Here is a 21,506-nt window from a genome sequence, read left to right on the forward strand (position 1 = left end):
CAATATAGCCTACAGGTTCTATGTTTCCAGACGGATTTTTTGGGTCACCAAGCCGCAAAATGGTACAAATTGATATACGGATTTTTAAATAAAAAAAAGAAAACAGGTCTTAGAGATATTTGGAGTATTGAGATTGGACAGAAAATTTCTGAATCTCAATGGCCAAGATTTTGGTCCTGGAGATTAAGATCTACAAGGTCAGCATCTATGAATCAAACATGGTTGTTCTTATTACATAGAGTGTTCTGGACCCCAACGCGCCTGCAAAAAATAGATAGTACTAGATCTAATAGATGCTGGCATTGTAAATTAGAAATAGGGACGTTAGATCATTTAATCTTTTTCTGTCCCTATGTAAATGCTTTTTGGAATTCAATTTGGCCCCAAATTAATAAATTACTAGAAAATCATGTAGGACTCTCATATGACACCATATTATTTGGCACTGCAATGAGAAATATGAGTCCGATTTCAGCAAATAATAATAAGCTATTACTGATATTAACAGGAGTCGCCATGCAACAAATTACCCAAAATTGGAAAGATTACACCAAATTAAATTACACATTCTGGTGGAATTCTGTTTGTCATATTTATAAAATGGAAAAAATAATAGCTTTACAACAGGGAAATCTTCTTAATTTTAATAAAATTTGGCAACCATTGACAAATTATTCTAATAATTAGTTCTTAGCACAAGGATAAATAATTATACATGAATGGGGTGGGTTTTGAATAATTAATGAAATATATTATATAAGAAGGGAATGGGATTTATATTATACATATTATTGTATAAGTGTTATCATATTATATTTCAACATGATGTATTATTAATGATAATATTTAAGAAATGTAATAATTAATTGTATATTATATTAATTAAATAATGTAAGAATGGAAAACTTATAAATAAAAATTTAAAAAAAAAAAAAAAAAAAAAAATTCTTTATTCATTTTATAACTTACATCAAGTGTACAGTAAATATCAAACAATTATAATACAACATCACTTGAAAAATCTTCAATATCATACACCAATAAGATTTAACCCCCACCCCTTCCCAAATTCATATACAGTGCTACCTTGGATTACGAGCATAATCCGTTCCAGGAGCATGCTCGTAATCCAAAATGCTCGTTTATCAAAGCGAGTTTCCCCATAGGAAATAATGGAAACTCGCTTTGAAACGTTCCCACACCCCCACCAAGGCCAGCAGCGCTGCTCCCCCCCCCCCCCACGAGAACCAGCATTGCTCCCCCTGAAGGCCCCGCGATCCAGCACCCCCCCTCCGCCATCGGGTACCCCTCTGCCGTAATCGGGCACCCTCCCGCCGCAACCTGAAGTCCCCCAGAGCCCTCTTCTTACTTTAATGTAGCACCGGCATGTCGGCCTCCTCTTCTGTGCTGGCCTTGAGCATGTGCGCATGCTCAAGGCCTGCGAGTTCACATTCTCTCTAGAGAACGTGAACACACATCCTTAAATTTATTATAATTACCTTTTTGAACTGCCAACGCTCTTTCCATTTTATACACATGACAAACTGAATTCCACCAAAAACAATAATTCAGTCTTCTACAGTCCTTCCAATTATATGTTTTGTATCCTATTCTTTCTGAACATTGTCTTTGTTCTGGCATTATTTTCCACACAGCACCAGAATTACCAATCTTAGAGAGGCGAAACTGGCTGATCCACCTTCACTATATTCGCAAGGACTATGAAACTTGCAAAGTAAGTACTTCTCTTGACTAACTTCATCTTTCAATCGCAGACTAAATCAAATATTTCTATCATGACTGGTTAGTTTACTCATGGAAGTACTTTTTAAGACAATGTTAAATTTGAAAAGTGAATCAATCTTTTTTACTCTTTCCAAAATTACATAGACCAGGGGACATTCAGTGAAGGTACATGTATATACTTTTAAAACAAATAGTAGGAAATATAGTTTTTCTCAATGAGTAGTTAAGCTCTGGAACTCGTTATCAGAAGATGTGGTAACAGTGGTTAGCGTAGCTGGGGTTAAAAAAAGATTTGGACCACTTCCTAGAGGAAAAGTTTATAGTCTGCTGTTGAGACAGACATGGGGGAATTCACTGCTTGCCCTGGGTTTGGTAACATAGAATGTTATTAGTATTTGGGTTTCTGCCAGATACTTGTGACCTGGCTTGGCCACTGTGAAAGCAGGAAATTAGGCTAGATGGACCATTGGTCTAACCTAGTATGGCTATTCTTATGTTTTTATGAGTGCTAGAACTAGAGGAAAAGGAGACTGTTTTAAGCCAGCTCCAGACTTAGGGTACAGAGAAAATGTTTTACTCCATGATGTGTACTAATTTTTTTTTTCTTTAAACAGAAAAGAATGCTTTCACTGGTATTTTTTTTTTGGGGGGGGTGAGGAGATCTTGCTTTTTAATCCCAAACCATCAATAGTGAATTTGTACCCATGCATTGCATGCACAGTCTATCATGCTACTATAGAAATAGTTGGCTGAATATCAGCATATCTAACCGATGGGAGATTTTGCTTAGGAAGGTGTTCTGCAGATCCTACTTTTCTGTTTCTTTTAGTGGAAAAAAGGGGAGTGTCAACTTCTAGTAAAAGTATGGAAACAACCTAACCCTCCTCCACTATCAATAGTGTTGAGCAAACCGGATTATGTTCATCAGATGTCCAAATTAACTGCTTTTAAGAATGGACATATTGTGAAATATCATAAAATATGATATGGAAAATAAAAGATAACAATGGCATTGTGGCTTATCTTAGGACAAGCAGGCAGCATATTCTCAAATGTGGGTGACATCATCCACGGGCCCAGTATGGACAGTATGAAAAGTTTTAAGAAACTTTGCGACTGCCTACACCGTACATGCGCAAGTGCCTTCCAGCCCAAGTTCTTCGTTTTCTGTGGAATGAAGAAGTATGTTTCTGGACTTTGTCCGGTTAGCATGCCTTCGACCCGCTATTTGTTTTTCTTCTTGGCCATTGTATTTTCTGTTTCTTTTTTCTTTATATTACCGTATATACTCAAATCTAGGACGAGATTTTTGGGCTAAAAAATGGCACAAAAATGGGGGTCTCGTCTTATATTCAGGCCATCACTAAGTGACCACCCGACCCCCTCCTGGACTTGCTGCAGGCCTCTGCCAGCCTGCCGTATGACTTGGTGGCCAGGATAGGAGGGATCCCTCCCGTCTCCCCCTGTGTACCTTTTTTCACATCCCTGGTGGTCCAGCGGTGTATGAGCAGGAGCGAGCTTTCCGTGCTCCTGACCCGCGCTGAGCCCCTCCCTCAGATCTAACGGCAAGCGGCATACCCAGCATGCAGGAGGGAGCTTTTCAAGCACCCACCCGGTCCTGCACCGCTCCCTGAATGGCTGCCACCAGTTCTCATGTAGGGAGCAGCACAGGGCCGGGCGGGAGCTCTAAAAGCTTGCTCCTGCATGCCAGGTGCGCCATTTGCCACTGCCCGCGAGATCTGAGGGAGGTGCTAAGCACGGGGCAGGAGCATGGAAACTCACTCCTGCCCATACAGCGCTGGACCATTAGGGATACAAAAAAGGTACGCAGGGGGAGGGAGGTAAAACAATTGTTAGAATCGGCTGGGACAGGAGACGAGAGGGATTTCTTCCGTCCCAGCCTACCACTAGACCACCAGAGGGGGAAGAGGTGCAGGGCAAGAAGGTGGGACAGGGTGCAGAGCCTGGCAGAGAGTGAGGGGGGCTGGGTTCAGAGCCTGGCAGGGAGTGAGAGGGACTGGGTTCAGAGCCTGGCAGGGAGGGGCCTGGCTGCATAGCCTGGTAGGGCAGGGAGAGAAGGGGGCTGGTTGCATAACCTGGCAGGGAGGGCGGCTGAGTTTAGAGCCTGGCAGGGGAGGGTATGAGGGAGGGAACACTGGGTGCAGATCCTGGCAGGGCATGGCACTTGAATATTAAGCCCTGTCTTATATTCGAGTCAACCATTTTCCTCCTTTTTGGGGGGAAAAATGGGGGGTCTCAACTTATATTCGGATCGACTTATATTTGTGTGTATAAGGTATTAAAAAATATCAATATTGATTTCTTTTTCTCTCACTTGGGCTACTGCTCTCGAGGGCTTTCATTGCCTTCAAGTGAGGCGTTTTACATTACATTACATTACTGACTTTTATTCCATAACCTCGCAGTTCTAAGTGGATTACAAAAGAGGAACTAAATACAAGACTATTCAGAAGCATGGGAAACTTAGGTTTGGTATTAACTTGTCTTGACAAAGTTCCTAAAAAGCAGGGTCTTTATATCCCTTTGGAGGCTTTTGTAATCTGGCAATGTTAACAGGATGTGGGCTAGATGGTGGTCTATTTTCAGTCTCCGGTTTCTTTTCCATTTCTTTAACTTTAATCATTGAGTTTAACCTTGCCAATGCCATATTTCCATCCATGTCAAAACCGTTGACTGGTTTTAAAAAGTGCTGTTGGTTCCAGCGGCCTATATCCATAACTGACCCGTATAGCTGGTGTTTACAGTATTTAGGCCCTGAACATTGTGTAGACTCCTGCCTGCATTGTTCTACCCCGCAGAAGCGTTCACTAAAAACATTGGGATGTCTTGTCCTCCTGGGAAGCAGGCTCCCACACACTGGGAACACTATAAGTATAGAAACATGATGGCAGATAAAGGCCAAATGGCCCATCTAGTCTGCCCATCCGCAGTAACCATTATCTCTTTCTCTCTCAGAGAGATCTCTCGTGCCTGTCCCAGGCACTTTTGAATTCAGACACAGTCTCTGTCTCCACCACCTCTTCTGGGAGCCAGCATCATCAACATTGGAGCCCCCTATGATATGTTATCCAGAAATACTTTCACTTCTGCAACCTGGTCATAGTAATCAATTTGACCACCATGAGAAACTTTCAACTTACAGCAAGGAGAATTTCACTTTTTTAAATAAATAAGGCAATACACACTGAGGAAAAGGCTCTTCGACGCCCCTGAACCGCCAAAGAATAGTCTTGAAAGCAGAGCACTTTAGAATATTATATTCCATGTTGTTATTAGTGCACATCCCATGTAGAATCAATTGCTTATGGGCAAAGTTCAGTAAGATGAAAATAACCACCTTGAGTCTGGATGCATCTTCTTTCCAAGGTCTCAGTCGGTGAGCTCATTCAGTACGCAGTTTGCAAAGCGCCTCTTCAAAGTTCAAGGTCTTTGCTAACCAGTCCTCTAGAAATCTTCTCATCAAGAGTCTTTGATTGTCTTATTCCTACGGGATCTGTTCTCGAGATCTTCAGGTTTCTCCTCCAGGGTCACCATGTGTTTTTCAATGCAGTGTACATATGCATTGCCGCCTGGGTCTGGTCTTCAATGGCTCTAACTCGGCGTTTCGTCACATCCAGTTCCAGGCCCAAACTGTCCTGCCGTTCATGAGCTTCCTCTATGCAGTCCAAGATCTGCTGCAGTTTTTTTGTCTAAAGCCAATTCCACTGCTGTTGCTATTTCTGCATCCAACTCGGCCATCCAAACTGATCCCACCGTCGGACAAGCAGCCTTGTTCACCTCCACCATCTTGGCCTACATCTCCTTTGGCTTTGGCTTCTCCCTCTCCTTCCGAGATGATTTTGATGCCATTCAAAGAATTTGCTATACAGAGATTACACCAGATTGAGGCTCCAAACTAATACCGATTAGAAAGCATCCACTGGATGAGTCTGTCCCCCAAAGGTAGTGTAGAGGAGCGCAGTGTTCCTGGTACCGCTCCATTCCTCGGTGCCACCAGAAGTCCTAGAAGAGAATAAATTTTAAAGTGGTTATATTGATATATAAAATGTTATATGATATGGGACCTGAAGGTTTATTAAAATATTTTATCCTTTCCAGTAAGTAGGATTGCTTCTCATTTCCAGCATTCTTTGAAGCTCAGTTATTCAATCCTCTGTAATAAAAGCCTAAGCATGCATGCGCACTTAGGACGGTGTGTTCCCTGACAGCATGATGTGTCCCTCCGTGCTGAATTCCATTTTCGAACACGGAGGCAGGGAACACGCCGGCTACTCCCCCCTCCCGCCCTCACTCACCAACAGCTGCCACCACTGCTGCTCCTCTTCAAAGCAGCCTGCGATCGCATCAGAGGGAACGTGCTACCAAGGTGGAGAGTGGCCTGCGAGATTTGCTACAGCCGGCCGGCGAACCTCAGCAGGCTGTTTTGAAGAGGAGCAGCAGCAGCGGTTCGTGCCGGTGGGCCAGAAGACACTAGGAAGCCGGGATGGAGGGAAGGTAAGAACAGGCATGCACAACAGGGGGCCAGGGGGAGAGGGAAAGGGGGCTGCTTTTGGGGGAGAGGTGTGCTGGGGGGGGGCAGACAGCAATCATTCTTTGCTCTGGGAGGGGGGAAACAGAAGGGGGCCACGGAGAGACAAGCAGGCATGGCGCAACAGAGAAATACAGGCAGGCAGGGGGCCAGGGAGAGACACAAACAGAAAGAATGACAGACAGACAGCGTCCAAGGAAAGAGAGACAAAGAAAAAAACCCAGATAGACAGACATCTACTCTAGCACCCGTTAATGTATCGGTCTTAAACACTAGTAAGTAATATTTTTGTTTGAAGTCTTTGATGAGCAAATCTTTTGAATATATAGGAACCAAAATTTGTAATTTATCTTCCTACTGAATTAAGGAAAGTTTCTTCATATTATATCTTTCAAAAATTAAAAAAGCTCATTATTTTAATTGATTTATTGTAAATTTGCTGAGAACTTTGATGTAGTATTTTTAAATATTGTTATATGCCTAGATGTATCTTTTTTTTTTTTAATATTGTTATCCGTTTAGAATGTGATTGAAGATTAAAGCAGGCTACAAATGTTATATATTGTGGAACAGAAATTAAGGCTATGTGCAGGGCAGGATTAAGGCATAGGCAAACTAGGCTTGGGCCTAGGGGCTCAATATTTAGGAGGGGCCCTCTCAAATGTGTAAGTCAAGGCAGAGTTTTGCCCTGGTACGTTAGCTGCTGCTACAGAGAAGAGAATCGGGAGGGTGCAGAGCCATTGTTCACCACAGAGGTCTTTAATTTTAATTGACTCTTCCAATGTATTATGAATCCAAATTCCTAAATACTTAATCCCTTCCTCCTTCCAAAGAAAAGGGAATGACCCAAATAAACCCTTTTGACAATGAACATTTAAAGGAAGAACCTCAGATTTACTCCAATTTATTTTATTGGCAGAAAATTTTCCAAATTTTTAAATTAAATCTAGCAATCTTGGAATAGTAGTTTCAGGATTTCTCAAATAAAGCAAAATATCATCTGCATATGAAGAGACTTTATATTCCCGACCTGTATAAGGAATACCCTGAATCTCCTTTGTCACAGAGGTCTGTCTATTCTTCCTCACTCCCTATGTACTGCCTTCTAATCAGCAGGGGGAGCCAGCGAGTAATGCCTCTTATCTGCTTTTTCTTCCTCTGCCAGTTTTCCTCTGTAGTCAACTCAGAATCATGCAAGGCTCCATTTGTGGGAACTTTAAAATAAATTTAAATTACAATGAGGGGCCCCAACATACCTGATTGCCTAGGGCCCAACAAAGAATTAATCCTACCCTGGCTATGTGCCTCCATGAGCTTAAGGGTGACTAACCCATCAGTCTGAACTGGTCTAGCAAGGTACTATCAGGTAAAAACAAATTTAATCTTGTCTGCCATTGTCATCTATCATCCTCATCCACTTTGAGATCTGGAGAGTTTCAGAATAGGAAAGTGATGAGGAGATAAGAGATCTATATGAGAGAAATGGAAGGGTGGTAACAGGAAAATTAGAGATCTGTGCTAGGAGATGGAGGAGACCAGAGAGCCATATCAGGGTGCAGAGGGAAGAATTTTGTAACTTCAAAAAATATGCTACTTGAGGCACAAGTCTAGTAGGCCTTTGCATAAATTCACTGTTTATCATTCTGTTACTGTTAAGTAACTTTATTTATTTATTTTTTTTACTATATCAGGCAGTTATCAAAGAGCAACTACATGAGACCAAAGGAATGTGTGAATATGCTGTCTATGTACAAGGTAAAGTATAGGAAGATCTGGTAATGTTCCAGATTCGGAGTCCAGCAAAAATATGTAATTCTGCTTAAAATCCCCTTGGTGAGAGGCAGTGTTGCTTCAAAAAAGCTGCAAAAATCACTGTGTGGAAGAGATATATCTGTATTTTGAGAAGTTATCAGATTGCATATTTTCAGTGATATCTATTTATTCCTGAATTTTTGAATCTGTACATATACCGATCTATGCCTACCACAAATCACCTGAATTGCACATTTAATCATTCTTTAAACCCTGCCTTATCATTTGTTCCCCAATACAAGAATTCAAGTCATCAATGATGGCAACTCATTATTAACAGACTGTAGTATACACAGTCACCACATGCGATTATTATCCACCTCCACAGAAAGACTCGGAATGGTTGAACAAAATTTGTTTCTTTTTTTAAGTGAGGTAAATTAATTTTGTTTATATAGAAATCATTGAATAATAACATAAATGACAGCAGATAAAGACCCGAATGGTCCATCCAGTATGCCCAATGGGTACACGTGGTTCACTTTTTGAGGGGGATTTTGCATACCCTGCTATCAGTGTCAGCATTTCTTATGCTATTCTCTAATTCTCTATGATGTCCATGTTTACCTCTTCTGAAAATTGTTTCTTGGTAAATGTTATATATTGGGAAAGAAGTGTATATTGAACCATTGGTTGTCTGATGAACCACCTTCCATATGGTATTGGAGGAATAGATTACATACTTTGATGGGGTGGGAAGCTAGAATGGCTTCCCATTCTCGTAGGTGGAGTCATGATTTTGTAAAGGTCTGGACTAGGATCCTTTTGTAGTAGGAGTCAAGTCCTGAACAGACTTCATTTGCATACGCCTCTACAGAGTTGCTTTGTTATGATGATATACTTGTACAATGGGGAAGGAGGGGAGTTTGGGAGTTGAGGGATTTTTTTGGAGGAAGGGATTTCTACTGAGGAGGGGGGTTTGATATGTCATAGCCATGGGGGTACTGAGAGTACTGTCCATCATGGGTTTTGTGTTCCTTATAATGTAAAGTGTATTGTATTGTGGTTGGTTTGTTCTTCTTTTTGTTTAAATCTTTATTAATTTTCCAAAGTTAACAAAAATGCAGTACAGTATCTACACAAACAACATTATTCATATATGCATTTATAATCAATCAAAATCCCCACAGCAAGATAAGAACCCCCCCAACCAATACCTTGCAAGAGAATAAAACCATGACATAAATATCCCTCTCCTACCCTCCCTCCCCCTGGGTGTGTGTGCAATATACCAACAGGATCAAAGGAAAAAAAATAATTACAATGCATCCATAAAAGATATCAAAGGGCCTCAGATTAACTTAAATCTCTTAGTATGACCCATTATATCTGCGTTCATTTTTTCAAATCTATAACTTAAGCATAAACTTGCTCACCAAAAATTAAAGTTAAGGCGATCCTAGTTCTTCCAGTTGTATGTAATCATTTGTATGGCTACCCCGGTCATGGTAAGGAAAAGCCGCCCTCTATATATATCCAATGAGGGCTTCAGATGTAACATCGTCCCACATATGACTGCCTCCTATGTCAAAGGAATCGATGCCTCGAGTATAGCATTAATCTGTCCCTATATCGACTTCCAGAACTTGAGTATTAAAGGACAATAAAAAAGATTTAATAATAATAAATTCATGATTAAATTAAATTGTCTTTTTTCTTTGATATTTCTGGGCCATAGACCACAGAAGTCTGTCTGGTACTGTCCTTAGGTTCCAGCTACTGGAATTACCATTGAAGCTCACTCCAGCCTATCTAAACCATCCCAAATTATTGGCATTCCTGTTGAAGCCCTCCCCAGCCCATCCCAAACAGAAAAGCCAATATGGGACATAGACCATGCAAGTCTGTCAAGTCTGTCAACATGGATCAGTGCCTGTTGGAATTAGGCAGTACAGTTCTCAGTCATTTTTATATTACTGCAGTACTAAATAGAAGACATTTGCTATTGTTTGAAAATGCAGCAGTGAAATAGATTGAAGAAAACATATTTTCCTTGTTAAATCACAATCATGAACAACTAAGCCCATCCTTAAGTAAAATCCATTAATACACATTTGAGGTTTTTTATGTTATTATAGAATCACAATAGAATGTTTCAATGAGCCCAAATATGTTCACTTTTATTTTTTTTAATGTAGTACTGCTGCCCACTTAGTATACAACAATATGTTGTCTCTACCAAATGACCACTTTAAGCGAAAGAAAAAGCCTCAGGTCAAAGGTGAGACACTAAATATATGGTTCTACCAACTAGGCATCATCGTCATAAAAAATGTTTGCCTAATAAGTGAGTCAAAACAACAAGGTGAACATAACTACAAAACAAAAATGTCTTAAACATGGATCCCTCCCATTCCCCCGATGAAAACAAAAACAAAAAAACTGTGGATATAGATGTTCTGGAGATAATTTATTATACACTGCCTTAGTTCTTCAATTTATACCCGTCATTTTCTGATTAGAGATCCTCTGTGTTCATCCCACGCTGTTTTAGAGTTCCATCACCATTTTGCTCACCACCTCCCTTGGGAGGGCATTTCATGTCCATGAAAAGTCTACCACTCTGCAACCTCAATTTTTGCCCTCTAGTTTTTGGCAGCATATTCTCACATGTTTGTGATATCATTCACGGAGTTCTGGTATGGACAGTAAAAAGTGCACCAGCACTTTTAGAATTCAAAAGCTTTAAGACTGTACTGGGCAAAATGGATTGGCTGTGCAGGTCTTTTATTTTTTTTATTATTTATTTATCTGCCATCATTTACTATATTACTTACTTTCTGAGGATAATTGGCTTGTGTTATATTTTGTAGCATTGATATTCCGCTTGGAAGGGAAAATTCAAGAATCTTTAGAACTTTTCCAGACTTGTGCAATCCTCAGTCCTCAGAGTGTGGACAATCTGAAGCAGGTGGCAAGGTCCCTGTGAGTATTACTCTCCTATTGCTTCAGTAGTGCTTCCTGGGGCTAGCGCTTTGTTTATCCAAACAAAATTATTGGGACGCATATGCAGTAACACTGTTCCTTCTTAAGTAATCTCTCTTGTACTGTATCCTGGGTTTCCTTGAAAGCAAATGTGTTTTCCAGTCACACAAGTGAGTTATATGGCACCAAGTGAATTTAAATTTCTTGTTGCTGTTTGATAACAACTAAATCTCTACTGCATATTTAAAAAATATGAAATACAGAATTGATGTTAATCTGTATTCTAAAAATCCATCTAACTTCCTATTTGAGTTTTTGATTGTTTGTACTGCCAATTGAATTGCAAAATTTCTATTTTTAATAGTTTTATGATGCTGAAAACTTTGCTTAATGTTTTATTCTGAATTATGCAATTTCCATTCTTAATCAATGCCTTATGACTTTGTATTTCCAAATGCCCAGTGCATTATTATTGTGAACCGCCATGAACTGATGGATTGGTGGTATATAAAAATAAACTATTATTATTATTATTATATTTATGGGACATTCTGCACTCTGGCAGACCTGTGGCCTCTCTTTGTTTCCTTTTGACATCAACCCAGTCAAATGCATCTTTACTGTGCTCCACAGCTGCTTCAAGAACTGTGCTACTTCTATTTTTTTGGCTTCAACCAAAAATGTATTTTTCTCCTCTTAGTATTTTAGCTATGTTTTTTGGGCTTTTTATTGTTTTTCACTTTTGACCTGAGTGTTTTCCCTCCTACCATGGCCTCATAACTTAAAACTGGTCACCACTGAGCTGTGGCACCATAAGCTGTCATTTAAATTACCTGGGATTTTTCTCTCATTTTTATCAATTAGTTCAATCATTTCAGCTGGAGACCATACCCCCATAACTCATTTAATAACAGTAAAATAATTTAGGGATTCCTGGAGCCCAAAATACTACTCAATAGATTGGTGTTTTCACAACCATGCCCTGGAAGGCATAACTAACTTCAATGAATATGCATGATAGAGATTTGCATACACTAGGTTTCCAGTGCTATACATAGTCATTTAAAGTTCATATACCTGCAATAATCCAATGCTTCCAGACAATTTGAAATCCGCCAATTTTAATCTTGGAGTTTAGCCAAATGGATTGATTTAATGATTTAGAAATTGGATTAGGTGATAAATTGCTAACATAACGTAAAGTTTTCCAGGTATCTATCAAAATTCTATTTTCTTTATATTTTCTAGGCATTTTTATACTAATAAGATGAGAAAGATGCAAAGGAAACATGAGTCGCCATTCTAAATACAGCCAATCTTGATATTTACACATTGGGGGGGGGGCGATATAATTTTTATTTGAAAATTTGTTTTACTTACTTTAAGAAGGGTGGGAGGGAGGGGATTTCTATTTTTGTTTATGAGGATTTGATTAAGAATTTTAAGTGCTGTATTGAAATTATAATGGATATATTTATGTACACTTATTGTCTGTTTTAAAATGACTCAAGAAATTTATGTTACTTTAAGAAGTATATTTTTGTATATTTTTGTTCTAGATGATATGATTAAGAATTTCAAGTGTTATATTGAAAGTTTAATGGATATTTTATTGTACACTTATTTAAGATTTAAAATGAATAAAGAATTTAAAACTAAAAACTAAATACAGCTAATCTGGGACATTTTCCATGATCTCTGGAAGGACCCAATACATACCCTGACGTAAAATATAGGCTTGATGATACCTATAAAAATTTGGAAAATTTACCCCACCCTCCACAATTGATTTTTGTAGAGATACTAAAGCAATTCTAGGCCTTTTACCCAGCCAAACAAATTTTATAAGAATACCATGTAACTTTTTGTAAAAGGACCCCTGAAAAAAACCTGATATCATACTCATTTGATAACAAACCACAGGCAATATCATCATTTTAATAGTTTGGACTCTCCCCCACCACGAAAGATGTAAAGGATTCCATTGCTCACACATCTCTGTTATTTTTCTTAATAAAAGTTTTTCATTCTCCTTCACTGTGTCCTCTATTGTGTTTTTAATCCATCTTCTTTCCAAACAAATGAGAATGAAGAACTTTGTTGAAAGCTTTCTGACAATCTAGCTACACTATGTCAACCAGCTCACATTTATCCACATGTTTATTCACACCTTTAAAGAAAAGAAGCAAGCTGGTGAAGCAAGACTTCCTTGTTCACAATGTGAGAGGATGCCAATGGAAGAATTTCCTCAAACAGCTGAGGCGACACGAGATTCACCCCTTTCTCATTCTCTTCTGTATGGTAAACAGTTCTGGGTGGCACTGCACAAAAGGGTGTTCCAAAAAAAAAAAAAAAATTAACACATTTTGTTTGTCCACAAGGGTAATTTTATTCCTTTATATAAAAATGAAAACCATAAAAATTTGCTTAAAGTTTAGGGGTCACCCCACCTCACTGTTTTTTTTAAACTACCGCTAAACTTGACAGTATATTGTAATTCTTGTGCACTCGACAAATGGTCTATGACAGGGGTGCCCAATAGGTCGATTGCGATCGACCGGTAGATCGCCAAGGCAAAGTGAGTCAATCGTGGAGCCCATCCCGGGCTCCGTGATAGACTCACTTTGCCTTGGCGATCTACCAGGCTGATCAGCCTTCCTCTCCCCGACGTCAATTCTGCCGTCGGAGAGGAAGTTCGGGCCAGCCAATCGCTGCCTGGCTGGGTCGGAACGTTCTCTCCGACGGCAGAATTGACGTCGGGGAGAGGAATGCTGGTCGGCCCGACGCAGGGAAGCAGGGAGAGCTTGGGGCGGTGGCAGCTTTGGGGCCTGTTACCCGATGGCGGCAGCGGCTTGGGGGCCTGTTCTCTGATGGTGGCAGCAGTTGTTTGGGGCTCACTATCTTCCCATGATATTCCTCAAGGATCTATCTTATCCCCTTTACTTTTCAATATTTTTTTGGCACCATTGATGACAGTCTGTCAATCAATAGGATTTCATGTTTACGCATACGCGGATGATATTCAACTTTTGCATCCATTAGATCCCAATAGTACTTCAGACATCATATCAATAAATAATAAACTTGAACAAATCCATCAATGGTTAGATATAAATAGGTTGGCCCTCAATATTGAAAAAACAAAAACATTACTTTTTCCTTGGAAAGAAACTTCTAAAATTATTGCTCCCATCACTATAAAAAACATTCCTCTGCAAATAGTTGACAGTATTAAAATTCTAGGAGTTACATTTGACAGCAAATTAACCTTTCATGAACATATAAGCAATACCATTAAATCTTCATTTTATAGACTTCGTCAAATACGTTCTCTCTCGCAATATCTTTGTTCTAAATCATTAAATATCCTGGTACACTCTCTAATAATTTCCAAAATTGATTATTGCAATGCCCTCTTTAAAGGGATTGCACAAAAAGAAATAAGAAGGTTACAAATAATTCAAAACACCGCCATTAAATTAATAACAAAAAAAAAAAAATTTGATCACATAACGCCACTCCTCAAAAATGCCCACTGGCTTCCAGTATCGCATAGAATAACATATAAAATATGTCTGCTTACTTTTAAAGTTGACACCTGGAATGCCCTCCCAGAGGAGATTATTGCGGAATCGACCGTCCTAGGCTTCAAGAGCAAACTAGATGCATATCTCCTTAAGAGAGGCATATAAAGATATGGTGGACTATAAATTACGCCAGGTGTACACCTGGCGGGGCCTCCGCGTGTGCGGATCGCCGGACTTGATGGACCGAAGGTCTGATCCGGTGATGGCAGTTCTTATGTTCTTATGTTCTTTATCTATAAAACTCTAATTCCCTATTCCACTAATAGACCATTGAGATCCAATGAACAACATTTACTTACAGTTCCTTCTCTTAAAATTATAAATACAAGAAGACAATTTATCTTTTCGGTTACAGCGCCACAAATATGGAATTCCTTGCCAATCTATTTAAGAAAAGAACATGATATCGATAAATTTAAGATCAACCTAAAAACGTTCCTTTACAAAGACGCTTTCGATTAATCACTTATAAACAGGAACACAGTGATGCATTAATTTTAATTCCCAACCTCATGTTTTGCCCCTACCTCTCTTTTTATTGGATTTTGTATTTCTTATCCCTTTTCCCTTTTATTCATGTCTTGTCAAGTATGTATATAGTATATGTTTAATGATTATGGACAATTAATGTTTTATTTTATATTTTATTTTTTACTTTTTATTTTTAATAAGGTAATTTTGTATCTACTTCTATTAATTTGTATTTATGTTCATCGCTTTGAAAATATGACAAAGCGATTAATCAAAAATTTAATAAACTTGAAACTTGAAACTTTGGGGTCTGTTACCCGATGGCGGCGGCGGCTTGGGGGCCTGTTCTCCGATAGTGGCAGCAGTGGCTTGGGGGAGGGCAGGGAGAAAGAAAGGGGGCAGGCAGGGAGATAGAAGGGAAACAGAAAAAAAGAAAGGGGGCATGAAGAGAGAAAAAAAGAAAGGGAGGCAAGGAGAGAGGAAGAAAAAATTGGGGGAGGGAATGAGGTCTGGAGGAGAGGAAGCATACAGGCTGAAAGAAGGGAAGAAAGATTGGATGCACAGTCAGAAGAAGAAAGTGCAATCAGAGACTCATGAAATCACCAGACAACAAAGGTAGGAAAAATGATTTTATTTTCATTTAGTGATCAAAATGTGTCTGAATTTATATCTGCTGTCTATGTTTTGCACTATGGCCCCCCCCCCCCTTTTTTTTTTTTTTTTTTAGCGCAGGGAGCCTGTGAGCGTCGAGAGCAGGGTTGGGCATTCAGCGCAGCTCTCTGTGTTAAAAACTGCTATTGTAGTTTAGTAAAAAGGAAGGGGGGATATATTTGTCTATTTTTGTTATGGTTGTTACTGAGGTGACAGTGCATAGAGTCATCTGCCTTGACCTCTTTGAAAAAATCCCAGAATATGAATGATAATTAACATTTTCTCAGTGTACAGTGTGCTTTGTGATTTTTTTAAATTTTATTGTTGGTAGATCATTTTGACTTGCTCATTTTAAAAGTAGCTCGCAAGCCCAAAAAGTGTGGGCACCCATGGTCTATGACATAAGAGCCGCCTTTGATGCAGAAGGAAACTTCTTTCGATAGCTGGCCACTAGCCAAATAAATTGCTTTTGTTCTTCATCTTTTGTCAAAGTATCGTTGTATTGTGTATTGGAGTATTGTGTTCAGTTTTGGAGACCGTATCTGGCGAAGGACGTAAGAAGACTTGAGGCGGTTCAGAGGAGGGCGATGAAAATGATAGGAGGCTTGCGCCAGAAGATGTATGAGGAGAGACTGGAAGCCCTGAATATGTATACCCTAGAGGAAAGGAGAGACAGGGGAGATATGATTCAGACATTCAAATATTTGAAGGGTATTAACCTAGAACAAAATCTTTTCCAGAGAAAGGAAAATGGTAAAACCAGAGGACATAATTTGAGGTTGAGGGATGGTAGATTCAGGGGCAATGTTAGGAAATTCTACTTTACGGAGAGGGTAGTGGATGCCTGGAATGCGCTGCCGAGAGAGGTGGTGGAGAGTAAAATTGTGACTGAGTTCAAAGAAGCGTGGGATGAACACAGAAGATTTAGAATCAGAAAATAATATTAAATATTGAACTAAGGCCAGTACTGGGCAGACTTGCACGGTCTGTGTCTGTATATGGCCATTTGGTGGAGGATGGGCTGGGGAGGGTTTCAATGGCTGGGAGGGTGTAGATGGGCTGGAGTAAGTCTTAACAGAGATTTCGGCAGTTGGAACCCAAGCACAGTACAGGGTAAAGCTTTGGATTATTGCCCAGAAATAGCTAAGAAGAAAAAATTAAAAAATTTAAATTGAATCAGGTTGGGTAGACTGGATGGACCATTCGGGTCTTTATCTGCTGTCATCTACTATGTTACTATGTATTTTTCAATGAGGCTTATCCCTCGTTCTGCTGCAACATTAACAACATTCAGTTTGGATGCCCGATTCCAAAATTCCTTGAAAACTGGATTGTCAGTCCACTCTGGGGGATGTTTCTTCAGGAATATTTTCACTTTTGTTGATCCTCCTTCAGTCCAGAAATCAAAAAATGACTGTGTTACAAGACTTTCAAAGGTCACAGGTTCTATTTTATCTGTACGCATAAGACGTTGAGGAAGGTCTGGCAATGGTGGATGCTGTAAATTTAACTTTGTTTATCCCAGGACAAGCAGGCAGCATATTCTTGACTGATGGGTGACGGCACCGACGGAGCCCCGGTACGGACAATTTTAGAGTGATTACACTCTAAGAACTTGGAAAGTTCTAGCAGGCCGCACCGCGCATGCGCGAGTGCCTTCACCGCCCGATGGAGGCGCGCGGTCCCCAGTTTCTTAGTTTCCGCGGAGCTAAGAAGACGCACTTTTCAACGGCTGTTGAAAACTTTTTTCTCTTTCGCCTTCTCGCTCGCGTAAACTCGTTGGGAGATTTTGTTTTCCTCATTTTATTTTCTTTTCTTTGTAAAAAAAAACAAAACAAAACTTAATTTGTTTTTCTTTCATTTTTTCGGTTTCGCCCCAGCGGGGCCTGTTGCCACCATCGAGGCCTCGGCCTTCGATTTGGCTGAAGCCATTTTTACCTTCATGCCCCCTCAACCCGGGTTTAAGAAGTGCCAGCGGTGCGCTCGACCAATTTCACTCACAGACCCGCACAACTGGTGTCTATAGTGTCTTGGTCCTGACCATCGAGCGTCCACCTGCACCTGCTGTGCCACTCTTAAAAAGAGAACTTTAAAAAATCGCCAAATCCAACAGCGATTATTGTTTGGTACCGAGATGTTGGATTCGGCGGCACCGGTCCCCACTTCGACCCCGACGCAGTCGGCACCTGCCTCGTCAACACCGCGCCGGCGTCGCACCCATCAGGTAAGCCGGCTAAGAAGCCTTCCCCGCTGGAGCGCCCTCCGGTCTCAGTGGCAGCGAGCCCAATCCTGCCGACCTCGAGGCGCCCGCGGAAGCGCTCCGCTCCGATTGAGGTAAGCCCCTCGACATCGGGTTCCTCTTCGGAGTGTAGAGCGGCACCCAAGGTACCGCAGAAGAAAAAAGCGGTACCGGTGCCTTCACTGGATGAGCACATTGCCGCCGTCCTGCAAGTACAGCTTAAAGAACAACTACAGCAGCTGTTACCTGCTCTTCTGACACCGAGCCTTCCAGTCCCGGTCCAGTCTGAACCTCCGGTACCGACAGTGGAGCAGCCTCCTTTGTCGGCATCCACCTTGTCGGTACCGATGCATACTACTTCCTCAGGGTCTTAGCGCCGGAACCGAGATCCTTACACCAGGCTGTTCAAACCTCGGCGCTGACACAGCCTATAACATCTCCCGGTACCGTTTCACAGAGGTCTGGGAAGTCGTTGCATAAAACTCGACACCTAGAACCCTCCACACTGGAATCCCGGGACCGCAGTTTTCAAGTAAGGGACCCTGATCTGTGGGGCGATTCGGAGGACCCTCTTCTCTCAGAGGGAGAGTGTTCATCAGGGGAAGAGGATCCTTCTGTTTTAGATCCGTCCTCTAAACCTGATGCAACTTCTTTTACCTCTTTTCTCAAAGAGATGTGTGAATCTTTCTCTATTCCCTTGGAGGCTGAATCCAAAAAATCCAAGGCATTTCTCGATGCTCTGGATTTTGACCAGCCTCCAAGGGAATTTCTCAAACTGCCTCTCCATGACATATTAAGAGAGACATTTTACAAAAATCTAGAGACACCCTTGACCATCCCAGGAGCTCCCCGCAAACTGGACTCCTTATATAAGGTCAAAGCCTTATATAAGGAATAGGCTTGGAATAGGCTTGTCAAAGCCTATTCCAGGCTTTGACAAGCCGCAACTCCCCCATGAGTCTTTACTGGTGGAATCTACTTTAAAGAAATCCACAGGGGCCTCCTGGCAGAGAAGGTAAGGCCATGGATAAGTTTGGCAAGAGGTTGTATCAAAATGCGATGCTGGCAAATAGATCAGGGAACTATGCTTTCCATTTTTCTTTTTACCTTAAGCATCTCATTCAGTCTTTGTCATCTTTTGAGAAATATCTCCCTGACCGTAAAAGATCCGCCTTTCGCCAAACTTCTTCATCGCTCTTACAACTGCGCAAGTTCATGGTCAGATCAATCTATGACACCTTTGAGCTGACCTCTAGGGCCACGGCTATGTCGGTGGCTATGCGGCGACTGGCCTGGCTCAGAGTTTCAGAACTCGATGTTAATCATCAAGATCGACTGGCCAATGCACCTTGTTTGGGGGATGAGCTGTTTGGAGAATCCATGGACTCCACTACTCAGAAACTCTCAGCTCATGAGACTCGATGGGACACTCTCCTTAAGACAAAGAAGAAGACCCCACCTTCTAGGCCTTTTCGCCAACAATCGGCCTATCAACGTAGATTTGTGGCTCGTCCTTTACCTCAGACCCAGCAACAACCCAGGCGTCAGAGGCAACAACAGAGGCAAGCTGCTAGACCAGCACAGCAGCAACAGCAGGTGAAACCTCCCCCTTCACAGAAATCAACTCAACCCTTTTGACTTGGTTCTCCAGGACATAGCCAGTCTCCCTCCTTCTGCCCATCTTCCGCAGCCCATAGGAGGCTGCCTTACTCATTTCTTAAGCCTTTGGGAAATCATCACCTCTGATCAGTGGGTCCTCAACATCATCCGCCATGGCTACTCTCTCAATTTCCAGACCCTTCCTGCCCAAAGTCTGCCAAGAGAGTCTGCTTTGAACACTCCTCAGTCTTCCCTCCTTCTTCAAGAGGTTCAATCCCTCCTTCTTCTGAACGCCATAGAGGAAGTTCCTCTAGATCAAAAGGGGCAGGGATTTTACTCCCGTTACTTTCTAGTTCCCAAAAAAACAGGAGATCTCAGACCCATTTTAGATCTTCGCGATCTCAACAAATGCTTGGTACAAGAGAAATTCAAGATGCTTTCTCTGGCTACTCTTTACCCTCTTCTCAATCAAGGCGACTGGCTATGTTCCCTAGATCTCAAAGAAGCATACACTCACATACCGGTCAATCTGGCCTCCAGACAGTACCTCCGCTTCATGATCAACCATTGTCATTACCAATACAAGGTGCTACCCTTCGGTCTTGCCTCCTCTCCAAGAGTATTCACCAAATGTCTGATTGTGGTGGCCGCCTTTCTACGTTCCCACCACCTTCAGGTGTTTCCTTACCTGGACGATTGGTTGATAAAGGCCAATTCTTCTCAGATAGTACTCCAGGCCACTAACCAGACCATCCTGTTTCTACAACTTCTGGGGTTCGAGATCAATCTACCCAAATCTCATATTATCCCCACTCAGAGACTTCAATTCATTGGAGCGGTGCTGGACACAGTCCTCATGAGAGCTTTTCTGCCGTCCAACCGTCTTCACACTCTCCTATCTCTGTGTCAGCAGGTGCTTCATCAACGCTCCATCTCTGCCAAGCAAATGATGATACTTCTGGGTCACATGGACTCCACAGTTCATGTCACACCCTTCGCACGTCTCCACCTGCGCACTCCTCAATGGACCCTAGCGACCCAGTGGTCCCAAGCGACGGATCCTTGCTCACGACACATATCTGTGACATCCTCTCTTCGTCAGTCTCTACAATGGTGGTTGATATCCTCAAATCTCTCCAGAGGTCTTTTGTTCCATCTACCTCCTCATCAACTTGTCATCACCACCGACGCCTCCCCTTATGCCTGGGGAGCTCATTTGAACGAATTCCAAACTCAAGGACTTTGGACAGCCCAGGAAATGAAACATCACATCAACTTCCTGGAACTCAGAGCGATGTTTTATGCCCTCAAGGCCTTCCAACATCTTCTCTTTCCTCAGGTCCTTTTACTGTGCACAGACAATCAAGTTGCGATGTACTACATCAACAAGCAGGGTGGGACGGGCTCTCGCCTCTTGTGCCAGGAAGCCCAGAAGATTTGGACTTGGGCCACAGATCACCATCTATTCCTGAAAGCTATCTACATTCAGGGAGAACAGAATTCCTTAGCGGACAAGCTCAGCAGAATTCTCCAGCCTCACGAGTGGACACTCGATCCTTTCACTCTACAGTCCATCTTCGCTCAGTGGGGCACTCCTCAGATAGACCTCTTTGCAGCTCCTCACAATCATCAGCTGCCCCACTTCTGCTCCAGACTCTACTCTCCTCACCGTCTGGCAGCGGATGCATTTCTCCTGGATTGGTCCAATCTCTTCCTGTATGCTTTCCCTCCTCTGCCTCTCATGCTCCGGACCTTGTTCAAGCTCAAGAGGGAATAGGCCACCATGATTCTGATTGCGCCACGGTGGCCCAGGCAACATTGGTTCTCCCTTCTACTTCAACTCAGCTCCAGGGAACCTATTCTACTTCCACAATTTCCGTCTCTGCTTACACAACGTCAGGAGACCCTTCTGCATCCCAACCTCCAG

At 41.6% G+C, this 21,506-nt stretch overlaps 1 protein-coding gene across 7 annotated transcripts in view; it reads left to right on the top strand.

The window, feature by feature from the left end:
- Positions 1-21,506, top strand: part of BBS4 (Bardet-Biedl syndrome 4) — a 111,617-nt gene that overhangs the window by 19,220 nt on the left and 70,891 nt on the right. For all 7 annotated transcript variants that reach the window (XM_033920290.1, XM_033920291.1, XM_033920293.1 and 4 more), the window contains 3 exons: positions 1,656-1,735; positions 7,987-8,050; positions 10,921-11,032. In XM_033920290.1, the coding sequence (XP_033776181.1) occupies positions 1,656-1,735; positions 7,987-8,050; positions 10,921-11,032 (256 nt within the window). The remainder of the gene's footprint in view (positions 1-1,655; positions 1,736-7,986; positions 8,051-10,920; positions 11,033-21,506) is intronic.

The sequence above is a fragment of the Geotrypetes seraphini genome, chromosome 14 (genome assembly GCF_902459505.1).
Source record: "Geotrypetes seraphini chromosome 14, aGeoSer1.1, whole genome shotgun sequence".
Classification (NCBI taxonomy): domain Eukaryota; kingdom Metazoa; phylum Chordata; class Amphibia; order Gymnophiona; family Dermophiidae; genus Geotrypetes; species Geotrypetes seraphini.